Here is a 13,190-nt window from a genome sequence, read left to right as displayed (position 1 = left end):
TACTACATTAAACAAGAGGGTACTCATGATAAGTGTCATAAAAATTCATATAAGACTTCATAGACTGAGGTGGAGAACTCAGAAAACAGACATTGTACTTGAGTGAGGATGTCTCGGACTTGAAAAAGCAGCAGCAGGATGAACTGCTTTCATGTTAAGGGGAAAGGATCAACAGAAGTTCAGAGGTCATACCAGCTGCTATGTGCCCAGGGCTGTAAATTATGCTGCTGGAGCCGAGGATTTGTGTCTAGAAGCCTGAAGAAATAGTGGGAGAGGGTGGGATCAAGGTTTGAAAGGTCTTAGGGGTCAGGTAAAGTTTACACTGAATGTGTTTTGCTAGGAGGAGCCTTAGAAGATTTGAAATCAAGGATGACAGTAAGAGCTGATAGTTTCAGAAATCTGTTCCACCAGCAGGATGCAGGACCTGGAATGGAGGAGGAGGTCAAAGGCTGACAGTAGCCCATGTGGAGAGCAGTGAGAGCTCAGACTAGGACAGTGCTAGCAGGAATGGAAAATAATGCAATGCATTATACACCCAGAAAGCAATCAAGTAAGAGAATAATTTAAGCCCTCCAAAATAAACATTTAAAACAAACTTACCACTTCATGTCAAATGGAAGGAAGAAAAGTGGAAACAGTGGCAAAGTTTGTTTTCTTGGGCTTCAAAATCACTGCCAAAGGTAACTGCAGCCATGAAACTAAAAAACAGTTGCTCCTTGGAAGGAGAGCTATGACAAAGCTAGACAGCATATTAAAAAGTAGAGACATCACTTTGCCAATAGAGGTCCATATCGTCAAAGCTATGGTTTTTCCAGAAGTCATCTACAAATGTGAAAGTTGGATCATAAAGAAGGCTGAGTGCTGAAGAACTGATGCTTTCAAATTGTGGTGTAGGAGAAGACTTGAGAGTCCCTTGGACATCATGGAGATCAAACCAGTCAATCCTAAAGGATATCAATCCTGAATATTCATTGGAAGGACTGATTCTGAAGTTCCAATACTTTGGTCACCTGATGCAAAGACCTGACTCATTGGAAAAGACCCTGATGCTAGGAAGTATTGAAGGCAAAAGGAGAAGGGGGTGGCAGAGGATGAGATTGTTAGATAGCATCACTGACTCAATGGACATGAATTTGAGCAAACTCTGGGAGATAATGAAGGACAGGGAAGCCTGGAGTGCAGCAGTCCATGGAGTTGCAAAGACTTGGACATGATTTAGCAAGTGAACAACAGATGTTATGTTTATTTAAAATAATTACAGTCCCTGGTTTCTGAACTAAGATCCTGCAAGCTGCATGGTGCAGCCAAAAAATAAATAAATAAATCTTTCACTAGGTCATTACTATAACTTTAATTTAATCACGAAGACAAGCCAGTATAGACACTACAGAAGAAGTAGCAATATGAATTTGTCATTGTCCACGAGAATATATGCAACTCTGTTTGGTTAGATTTTCCAGCATCAGAAGCAGATTTTTGAGACAAGAGAAAGGGCTTGGAAATGTTCCTCTTCTAGTCTAGAAGAAGAAATAGAAATTCGATATTCTTAAATAGAAAATAACATTCTCTCCTCACAGTTAATTCCACTAGCCTCATTTCCTTTTTCCTAAGTTTCTGAGCTGCTTTGTCCTAAACCTGCCAGAGAAAGAATTCTCTGCAATCTAATACCCACGGGACAATATGAAAATTAGAATTAGGTAACTATTATTCATCTAAGAGATATCCTCTCTGGTTCAAATCTCACTCTTTATTTCCTTCCTCTTAGATCCCCAGGGTAGAATTATGGATTGGGAATTGGTTTATCTGGGCTTAAAGCAATTGCTTCTGCTTTTAGATATGCAGGAAGAGGGTGAAACAAGCTATTAAGACCATTATAACCCTAATAGCTCAGTAATCAAGTATTTCTTTCTGCTTTTCAATTGTGTTTGCAATAAAATCTTGTTTCAAAGTCCAAAATGGGTTCATGCATGAAAACACAGTTCTAAAGAGGACAAATAAGTAGATACAGCATATATTTACTAACAGATTAATACTGTCTCACTGTCAGGCTTCAACTTTAGATAGGTCTTTATGCTTCAATTATGTGATATCTAAAATTCAGTTCTTAGATATGCATTTGATATAGAACCAAATTTAGCTTTTAAATGCTTTGACTGGATTTTCTTTTCTTTTTCCTACAGTGATTAGCAAGACAGTCTATAAGACTATCTGTTTAATCTGTTAGCTGATTATTCCTTTGTCATTTAATTTTATAACCCCCCCCAAAAAAAAAACCTGAGGCAAAATTAGTTTTTATTGTTTGTTTACTAATTCACTCTACTATCTAATATATAGAATAGATTAGGGTAAGTAAGTACAGGCATAGAATTTTTTTAATGTAATTAAAGATTTTTGTAGAGAGCCATGAACTAGTAAGTTTGAAAACTGAGATGGAATGAATAAATATCAGGAAAAATACCAAATGTCAAAATTGGCACAAGAAGACCTTACAAACCTTAAAGAAATTTAAATAGTAAATCTTTCCAGCCCCTGGAATATCCAAATCCATATTATTTTATAGGTGAATTCTACCAAATTTTTAAGAGGTAAAGAATTGCTTTCTTAGGCAGATTATTCTAGAAAACATAACAAGCCATTCAGCTCATTTTATGAGACTCCTGTGATCCTGATTCCAAAGTAGTTAAAGGGAAGGAAAGGAAAAAATAAATAGGACTGATTCATGTATGGATATAAGTATGAAAACTATGGGTAATAGTATCACTAAGTAATAGTAATCTAATAGCCCAGTAATTCTAAATCTATATTAAATGTGTGTGTGTGTACATTGACTCTTTTAAGATCAGAGAAAAGACAGTGATATCCCATGTCACAACTGTTGTCTAATATAGTTCTCAAAGTTGAGAACACTTCCATAAGAAAAATAAAGACGTTAACTAGTAAGAGTCACCAGGAACATGATCAACTTATAGACATCAATATCATTTTTCTATGTCATCTATAACTGAGTTTAAAATATAATTTTTAAAATGTTACAGTTGTATCAAAATTTACGAACTTCCTGGGAATTAACTTAACCAGGGTTACCCATGTCCTTTATGTCATGGTCCATGCGCGGGTTGGAAAAGAATTTCCAGACACGAGACAGAATGAGAGGGAAATAAAGTTCACTAAAGTGGGAGATGCTACTAGAGCAGCCAGCCGGCTCAGGGGAGAGCCAACGTTGAACAGGTGTCCTTAGTCCATCTTTAGAGCCAGGGCACAAGGAGCAGGATAGGGGTCTTGAGGATCATTTGCTGATTGTATGAGGCATGTATACTGGGTGGGGGAAGAGTAAGGCAAATACTTTCTCCCTGTGGGGCAGGGTGATGGACAGGGAGGCCTGGCGTGCTGCAGTTCATGAGGTCACAAAGAGTCGGACATGACTGAGCGACTGAACTGAACTGAACTGATGGGGTAGGAGGGGAGACAGGTTATACTGCTCAGGAGGACTTGAAATTCATTAATAGTTAACAAGATGAGGGAGGGATGGATGGTAAGGGTCTTGTTTTTTCCATTCCTGCATTCCAAGGCCCTCTTTGGGTTTATTTTTTCTGTTTTTTCATCCTTGGGATACCACACTTTATAGAGAAAATGTTAATTTTTATATCTAATAAAGCGATCTGTTTAAATAAAGAGATATTCTGAGACCATGGATGGGAAAACCTAATATCAGTTTTCTCAGATTAACCTATACATTTATCATAATCCCAATCAAAATTATTTTGATGTATCTATACACTTATTGTGAAAGTCGCAGGAAAGAATTGTTGTTGCTTAGTCACTAAGTCCGGGAGAAGGCAATGGCAGCCCACTCCAGTACTCTTGCCTGGAAAATCCTATGGACGGAGGAGCCTGCTGGTCTGCAGTCCATGGGGTCGTGAAGAGTCAGACACGACTGAGCGACTTCACTTTCACTTTTCACTTTCATGAATTGGAGAAGGAAATGGCAACCCACTCCAGTGTTCTTGCCTGGAGAATCCCAGGGATGGGGGAGCCTGGTGGGCCATCTATGGGGTCACACAGAGTCGGATGTTGAAGCGACGTAGCAGCAGCAGCAGCAGTCACTAAGTCATGTCTGACTCTTTTGTTACCCCATGGAAGTAGCCCTCCAGGCTCCTTCTGTCTGTAGGGTTTCCCAGGCAAGAATAATGGAGTGGATCACCATTTCCTTCTCCAGGGGATCTTCACAACCAGGGATTGAACCCAGGTTCCCTGCATTGGCAGGTGTATTCTTTACCACTGAGCCACCAGGGAAGCAAGCCCACAGGAAGGAATAAAGGTCCACAAATAGCTGAGTTGGCTCTTAAAAGGATGAATCTACCAGATACTAAGATATCTAAGAAATAAAGATAAAGTAAGATAACAGTAGAACTGAAAGGATCAAAGAGCTGGAGACACACACATGTCTAGACAGATAGATAACAGGTAGGAACATAGGTGGGTAGATGATAGATAGAAGAGGGAAAAAGCAAAAAGAAGGAAGGTAGAGAGGGAAGAAGGGTTGTATTGCTTTTTTTATTAATAGGAAGAATATTATATTAACTGTAAACAATAAAAGCTTTATATCTTTGTTTCAAATATACAAGCACTAAAGATGAAAGCGGACATTGCTTAAGAAAGGTGTGTTTGTTTACTAGACGGTTTTGGAAAAACTGACTTACTATAGTAACAAAAATTATACTGGATCTCTACAGCATATTAAAAAGCAGAGACATTACTTTGCCAACAAAGATCCGTCTAGTCTGAAGCTATGATTTTTCTAGTAGTCCTGTATGGATGTGAGAGTTAGACTATAAAGAAAGCTGAGTGCCAAAGAATTGATGCTTTTGAACTGTGGTGTTGGAGAAGACTCTTGAGAGCCCCTTGGACTGCAAGGAGATCCAACCAGTCCATCCTAAAGGAAATCAGTCCTGGATATTCATTGGAAGGACTCCTGCTGACACTGAAACTCCAATACTTTGACCCCCAGATGCAAAGAACTGACTCATTGGGAAAGACCCTGATGCTGGAAAAGATTGAAGGCAGGAGGAAAAGGGGACAGTAGAGGATGAGATGGTTGGATGACATCACCGACTCGATGGACATGAGTTTGAGCAAGCTCTGGGAGTTGGTGATGTACCAGGAAGCCTGGCGTGCTGCAGTCCATGGGGTTGCAAAGAGTTGGACACTACTGAGCAACTGAACTGAACTGATCTAATGCCACATATAGTGAAATTGGACTCTAGATAGATTAAAGGCCAGTATGTGAAAAGTAGGGCTTCCCAGGCGACTTTAGTGATAAAGAACCCACCTGCCAATTCAGGTAGATGTAAGAGACACGGGTTCAGTCCCTGGGTTGAGAAGATCCCCTGGAGGAGGACACGTCTACCCACTCCAATATTCTTGCCTGGAGAATTTCATGTACAGAGGAGCCTGGCAGGCTGCAATCCATAGGGTTGCAGAGTTGGACATGACTGAAGCAACTTAGCATGCATGCCTGCATATGAAAAGTAAAACCGTAACTATAACACAGCTGACATATCAGAGTCTAGAAAGTTGTCTTCATTACTTTAAAATAAAATCCCAAGATCATAAACGTAAAGAAAAAAATTTTGTTGCTTCAAAATTAAGAGTTTCTATTCAACAAAGAGCAACATGGATAAAGTTAATAGACATGTGACCTTTGGGAGAATGCATTGCAAAATTTGATGCCAACTACCTGAAATATATAAACTACCACCTGAAATATATAAAGAATTTCTGCAAAAAAAACACATAAAGACAGGAACTTTCATGAAAGAATGGGCAAAAGGCATGAACAGAAAATGTACTGAAGAGGAAACCCAAATAACCAACAGCATATTAAAAACATGTCAAACCCCTCAGTAATCAGAGGAAAACAAATTACAACAGCACAGCAGTGAGATACTCTTTTGTATCTGTAACACAGGCTAATATTAAGCACCTGGACGATACCAGTTGTCAGTGGGGGTGTGGCCATGTAGACACACCTTCATGCACTGCTTGAGGGAGTGGAGACAGAAACAGCCAGTCTACACTAATGACTCAGACTCAGTTTATGCACATCTAGTACAGGGATGTATCAGTCTTACTCCAGGTTATGAGTCCCAAAGATATTCTCATAAAGAGTCAGACAGGGATGCAGGAGTGGACATTCGTCACAGAGCATTGTGTCATGGCACATTGGAGGCAGTCTGGTGCTCACTGCTGGGGAAGTTCTGAGTAGCCCCTGAAAGCAGTGGATTAGCTATGCCTGGCCACACAGCTAGATCCTAAAAAACAAGGCTAAGTGAAGAAAGTAAGAAACAATGAAGTCTATAACCCCACTCCATTTTTGTGAGTCAGAAATACACACCAAAAAAATGTGTATGTTTAAAAAAAAAAAGGTAAAAAAAAATTACGTGAATAATGTTTTATAAAAACATATGCAAACAAAAGGAGAAACATTAAAAACTTTATAGCATTGCCCATGGCAGGGGAAAATGAAAGTAGCGGTTGGAGATACTAAATAAATGTTTTAAAACTCAAATTAGGAAACAGTGATCATTGCTTTCAACCCTCATAATTGCATTAGGCATTTAGTTCAGTAATTGTTTTATTCAAATGCAGTAAATTTCATTGACCCTTTCTTCCAAATATGTTTAGTAGTCTCTACAAGATTGATTTGAAATGGTTACTGCTGAGCTAATTATGTAATTGTGTTGGTAAGATCTTCCTTTAAAGAATTTCACTTCTGTTTGACTTCCAATGAACAGACTTGTGCAATAGCTACTCTATAATGAACTTCCATTTATTTGTTGTTGTTTTTTCATCCTTCCATTTATTGCACGTGCACTGAATAATTAGTGACTTCTCATTTATACAAATTGACCAAACCAATATGATAGACATAATCAATATGGGATTTTAACCAATGTCTGTTTTGTATTTTCATCCCTTGTTCTCTAGTCCGAACTGTTTTGTCCAGTGAGATACAGAGAATAGAAATTCAGTTTAGTTTTAGTATGAAAGCTATCCTTTTAAAAAATCTGTTTATATTTCTGAATGAGAAACATTCATAATCACTGGTATAAACAAAATACCAAAATTTTTGAAGTAAATAAAATTGGAGTTTGATGGGAATAAGTTACTAGTTAAAAGTGATCAAGGATCCACCTGCCAATGCAGGAGATACAGGTTCGATCCTGATCCAAGACGATCCCAGATGCTGCAGAGCAACTAAGCCCGTGCACCACACCTACCGAACCTGTGCTCTAGAGCCCGGGAGCCGCAAGTGCTGAGCCCACACGCCCTAGAGCCCGTGCTTGGCAGCAAGAGAAGCCACCACAGTGAGAAGTCCACTCATCATAGCTAGGGAGCAGCACCCCTCACTGCAACTGGAGAAAAGCCTACACAGCAACAAAGACCCAGCACAGCCAAAAATGAATAAATAAATAAGTAAAACTATTTTTTAAAATATGATCACAGGAAAAGTTGAGAAGTATCATTCAGATAATTTTTAGATTAAAAAATGAAATATAATTATCAAAGGGCTAATTTAAGAAACCATTTATTAATTGAATTCCAAGCTGGTTTCAACGCCTTCGAAATCAGGGGGCATGCAGCCAACGAATGACTTCATTCACATATTCAGTTACAGCTGTAATTGCAAAAATTGTTTTCTATGGCTTTGCATAGTTGAAATTTAAGAAGGTAGTGCTACAGCTTTTTCCTCATGTTGCTGAAATCGGTGTGCCCTTCAAATCAGTGAGAAGTTGATGACGAGTGAGGGCAGGAGGTGAGAGGCACGGTGAGCCGCACTGTGCTGGCCACTGCTCCACCACGGCTGCGACCAGGGCTCCGCGCCTACCGGCCAGGCTACCTCTATGAATGACACTCATGGTGGCTTCTCAGGAAATGAAAAGGCCTCTTTTTTTTCATGACTCTTTCTGAAAATTTCTTATAGTCCCTGACTCTCAGTAATTTGCATTCATTTCCCACTGGCTAGCAAATACCTAAAATTACTGAGAGGTTCCTAAACAGTATAATAGCAGAGTTAACTCATAGCAGAAGGCCATTCCCTTTTAGTAGTGTTAGAGGCAAATTTGAAGACTTTGGGCAGGAAAGTAAATATATATCAAAGTTTCTAATGAAATTGTTTACTTTGAAACTAATGTTTAAAAATGAAATTATTATGAATGGCATTAAAACAGGCATTTCAAATTCCTTTTAAACATGAATGTGTCTTTTTTTAAAAATCTATTTAATGTTAAAATTCACATCACATATTCAGTTAAGTCAAGAGTACATTTAATAGTTAAAAAGAAAATTTTCTTTTAGGTCTGTGTTTTATTAGAGGTTGTACTTTGTCATTTCTAAGAATAGGTCTGACACAAACAAGTGAAATACAGGAGGGCAAAGAACAAATTCTACTTATTTATAGAGAATATTTCAAGCCAAGAAGAATGGAGATTTACTAAATTTTCATGGTCTCTTTATCTCTTTCTTGACTGATTCCAGGCCCTGGAAAGTGAATTTGTTTCTTGCCAGCTCCATCAGTGGATTGACCTTGTATTTGGATACAAGCAGAGAGGACCAGAAGCAGTTCGAGCTCTGAATGTTTTTCACTACCTAACCTATGAAGGCTCTGTGAACCTGGACAGTATCACTGACCCTGTGCTGAGGGAGGTAGGTAATAAGTTGGATATATTCTGAAACTTTCTGCCATCACTTCAACACAGACTTGGCTCTCCATCTCCACCTGCATAAATCCCCTTCCAATGTAAATTTTATGAAACATAGATTTCAAGTTCTTGACAAATGTGGAAAAGTGAGTGTTGTATGTCAAAAACAAGTAATGGTACCACAAATACCATGTAGTTCCTTTCTGAAATGCAGACATATACAGTGCACTTTAGTATCCCTCTTTTATTTGTTTTATTTCAGCATCTTCATTGAAATGCTTAATGCCTTATGTGTTATAAATTAATGAAACCTCATTGGATATTTAAATATGAATAGTTTGCATTAAAATAACCTGCCAGTACCTATTTTTTTAATGAAAGCAGAACTACAGCCTGCTAGACAGAATACTCAAAAAATGCAACAGTAAAATAGATGAGATTATAGTATGTTATTCCTGCACTTTCTCACCCTGAAATTTTATAGCTAACAGTTGGGAATTATATGCTATAGTTTGTGTATAAGTATTTTTATGAAAATATTCATAAAATATATTATTTAAATCACTTGCACGTTGCACAAAATTATTTCAGATAGGTGAAAAGAGTGAAGATGCAACAGCTGCTCGATGAGTCTTGCTTCAAGGAAGCTGTATCTCAGTCTTCCATTCTACCAGATATCTGCCATCTGCTCTATGCAAAACAAGCAATCATTTCTACATTTCCAGTCACTAGGATGCTTTTTTATTTTTTTATTTTTTAATTTTAGAGGTGGAAAACTCATAGATTTGGGAAATAAAGCTCTAAAAGAAAAATTTGCATTCATAAAGTTATTTCTTATAGACTTCTCTAAAGACAAAATGACTCTATTTGTATGGCTTCAAGCAGAGAAGAGGAAAGGGAAGGGAAGAGTCTCATGATCCTTGATCATTGAGCCCTCGGGCTAAATATTTGGAGAACACGTTGCAAGCATATTATTAGGTGTAGTGTTCTACCATGTTGTATGCCCAAGGAAATGGAATTATTGCCTGAAGCTGGAAGAAAGAGATAGGGACAGAGAAGGGATGAGTGACAAAAGAGTCAGATACTTGAACATTTGTTGGTGAAATAAGGGATTTTGTCTACAAAATAATCTGATTAGTTTGTTCACAACGGGGAGTTCTAATTCTGAGCTTAATTATTCTCTTAACAATATACTCAGTGCTTAACCACATACTCAGTGCTGTAAATGCCTTACCACTATATTCTCTTTTCAGAATCAGTACCTTTAGAATCAGAAAAAAAAGAGAAAAGAATTGGAGTAGCTTATCCTTTTGCAGCAAGACCAGCTCCAAATTGTTTATTGACTTTTCAATATCATAAACATTTTTGCTCCTGAATGTCTTAGTGTACATTTTTACCCATTATAATATGCTGTCCTCAAGTTGCAAGTTGATCATCTTGAGCAAAATAAAAATATTTTAAGCATATTGTGCATAATGAAAATACACAGCAGCCTTAAAACTGACTGAAAATAGCTGATCTTTCCAACTTAAACTGAAGAAGGAAATGGCACACCTCTCCAATATTCTCGCTATTAAAATCCCGTGGACAGAGAGGAGCCTAGCGGGCCCCAGTCCATAGGGTCGAAAAAAGTCAGACACAACTGAGTGACTGAGCATATTTAAATGAGGACAAAGAGATAAATGAGAGAATGAAAAGGAAATGAAATTAGGATTGAGACTTTTTTAATGTGGATATAGTGTTTATTACTTGAATTCTATAAAAATACCTGCTACTACAAAGTAACACACCATTGCTTTGGACAGTTTAAAAAAAAAAAAACAAGGCCATATGTAATTGTCAAACTGTAGAAAATCTCCATGAAACATTACATGAAAGAGAATAATATAAAAAAAAAAAAAAAACTGTTGGGAAGGGGTTCCAGCTTTCCCAGTGTGAGGGCATAATTGCTGAACACTGAGGTTCCATCAGAGAAGCTCCCAGCGTCACTCAGTGCCATGTATGTGCTCCCTACCTAAGCCCCTCACCCGCCTCTCTCACCCAAAAGCTCTTCTGTCGGTTCTCAAAATGCTATATGAGACAGCATGCACTTGGAACACTGTTACCTTACTTCCGCCAGCCAGCATGGGCTCACGCACAGACCAGCAGAGCGCTGGCCCTGACCCACCCAGTGTTTGGTGGTTTAGATGCTAAGTCATGTCCAACTCTTTTGAGCCCACCAGGCTTCTCTGCCCATGGGATTTTCCAGACAAGATTACTGGAGTGGGTTGCCATGCCCTCCTTCAGGGGATCCTCCTGGACTTAGAGATCAAACCCATGTCTCCTATGTCTCCAGCATTGGCAGGCAGATTGTTTACTCACTAAGCACCTGGGAAGCACGTCCTACCCAGTGGCCCTGGGTCAACTCAAGATAGCTTTATCTCTTTAAGACCACTAGGGAAGCACTTAGTACATTGTAGATATGACAGATGAAATGACCTTGCAAGGAATAGGAGTTAATTGTCCCTCTCCACATTCCCCGTGCTCACCTCCTTTACTCCACAACTAACATATTTCCACAAAATAAGTTCTGTATTTAATATTTAAGAAACTGCAAAGATGAGAACCTGCCTGAATCCTGTGAGCTTTCTAATGTGGCCAAGTCATTTAATGTCCTTCCACTTCCATTGCTTTCTCCATAAAGACGGAATAATACCAAACATGTGTTTGCCAGCATAAAAGCATCTAGCATCTATTGTCACAAGAAAGAAACCTGTGGATAAGTGGAACAGAGTATAGTATAGTCTTTATCTGGTGGTCATTTTTGCCCCTATGCAGTGAGGAGGCTTTCTGCAAGGCACACTGCCTTCCATCAAAACATCAACATTGAGTTCCAGGAGGTCTGCTCTATGCTGCTGTAATTTGAGAGAGTTGCTTTATACCTAAATGATCATAGGCTTTGGGGAAAAGTAGTGTTCAAAACCTTGAGCCTTTTATTGAGTTCAGTGCATTCCTTTTATTTGATAAAGTTTATCTTAGTATTTTTTAATGTGAAATCACTCTATTTCACAAAGATAAAACAAAAGGAAGGTGGTAGTTATCTTATACTAAGCTCCAACTAGTCTAAAGAAGCTAATTTTTAATCCCTTAACAAATGCTGATTTAAAGGAGAAATTTGATATATAAAAATCTACATATGTCCCTTTTGTAAAGGAGAATAGAAAAGATATATATATATACATGCATGTGTGTGTGTGTATATATATATATATATATACACATCTCACAGTCTACCTAGAACTTTGAAGTTAGAGCTAAAATTCGAAAAATGTCTTAAGGTTATTGATTCATTCTTCCTTGACAGGTGAAATCATGAAGCAGCACTAACCACAGCAATTATAGCATTAAAATGTCAAGAAATTAGAGGTCAGAATAACAGATAATTTTCTTCTCTCTGTCAGATTTAAAATTGACGTTCTTTGACAGCTTAGGATCTCTGGCTGAGAAAAATATGACAGCTTAACTTATTTTATACTTGTAAAGCAGTAATTGATAATAAACTTTATCATGACAGCCTCTGGGCAGAAACATGACAGAACAGTTTGGGTACCATGCTCCTCATAACATGTAAACACTAGATCTATGGGATATTAGGTATTATTTAAATTGTCTTAAGCCTGAGCTTTTATCATAATCTTCTAGACACTTTTTTTTCATAGATGAACTCATTTGACTATTTAAGCAGTATTTTTCAAGCATGATAATGAGTGTTTTTCATATTTACTTTTTCATGTTAATAAAATTATATGATTTACTTTATGTTTTTACTCCCCACATGATGGCCGAGAAACTTAATCCTGTGACCTACATGAGAAACAGGCTATTCTGGTTTGTATCTGGTCCCATGGTTTTCTAACTCCTTACTACTTGAATGTGGTCCATAGACCCACAGGATCAGTATTAGCATCAGCATCACCTGGGAGCTTGTTAGAACTTCAGACTCTGCGCTCAGCAGCGCCCCCGCCCAGCCTAGTAAACCGGAATGGAAGGAAGTCCCCTGGGGACTGGTTGGAGGCATCACAGCGTACGAAGCACTGTGCTCCTGTTCAGTCGCTAAGTCATGTCCGACTCCTTGCGACCCCATGGACAGAGGCACGCCAGGCTTCCCTGTCCTCCACTGTCTTCTGGCTCCATCCTCCCCATCCTCTTTGCCTCCATCCCAAGGGTATCTCAGAACATCCAGGAAGAGGGCTCAAGCAAGTCTGTTTTGAAAAAAAAATTCTCTAGGAATTTTAAAATAACAGAATATTTACTTAGGGTTTTGTTTTGTTTTGCTTGCTGTGACACTGCAGCATGTGTGATCCTAGTTGCCAGACCAGGGGTTGAACCCGTGCCCCCTGCACTGGAAGCATGGAGTCTTAATCACTAGCCGACCAGGGAAGTCCCTTACTTATTTTTACAGATGATATTCTTCTTACTCCCAAAATGATTCTTTAAAATGTAAGAGGC

General features: G+C 38.5%; 1 protein-coding gene across 7 annotated transcripts in view; it reads left to right on the top strand.

The window, feature by feature from the left end:
* The window catches only part of NBEA (neurobeachin), a 652,386-nt gene that overhangs the window by 603,476 nt on the left and 35,720 nt on the right, over nucleotides 1-13,190 (top strand). For all 7 annotated transcript variants that reach the window (XM_065901711.1, XM_065901709.1, XM_065901706.1 and 4 more), the window contains one exon: nucleotides 8,539-8,706. In XM_065901711.1, the coding sequence (XP_065757783.1) occupies nucleotides 8,539-8,706 (168 nt within the window). The remainder of the gene's footprint in view (nucleotides 1-8,538; nucleotides 8,707-13,190) is intronic.

The sequence above is a fragment of the Muntiacus reevesi genome, chromosome 11, assembly GCF_963930625.1.
Source record: "Muntiacus reevesi chromosome 11, mMunRee1.1, whole genome shotgun sequence".
In the NCBI taxonomy this organism is placed as follows: domain Eukaryota; kingdom Metazoa; phylum Chordata; class Mammalia; order Artiodactyla; family Cervidae; genus Muntiacus; species Muntiacus reevesi.
The sequence above is the reverse complement of the archived record's forward strand: the minus strand, read 5'-3'. Positions and strand labels throughout refer to the sequence as shown.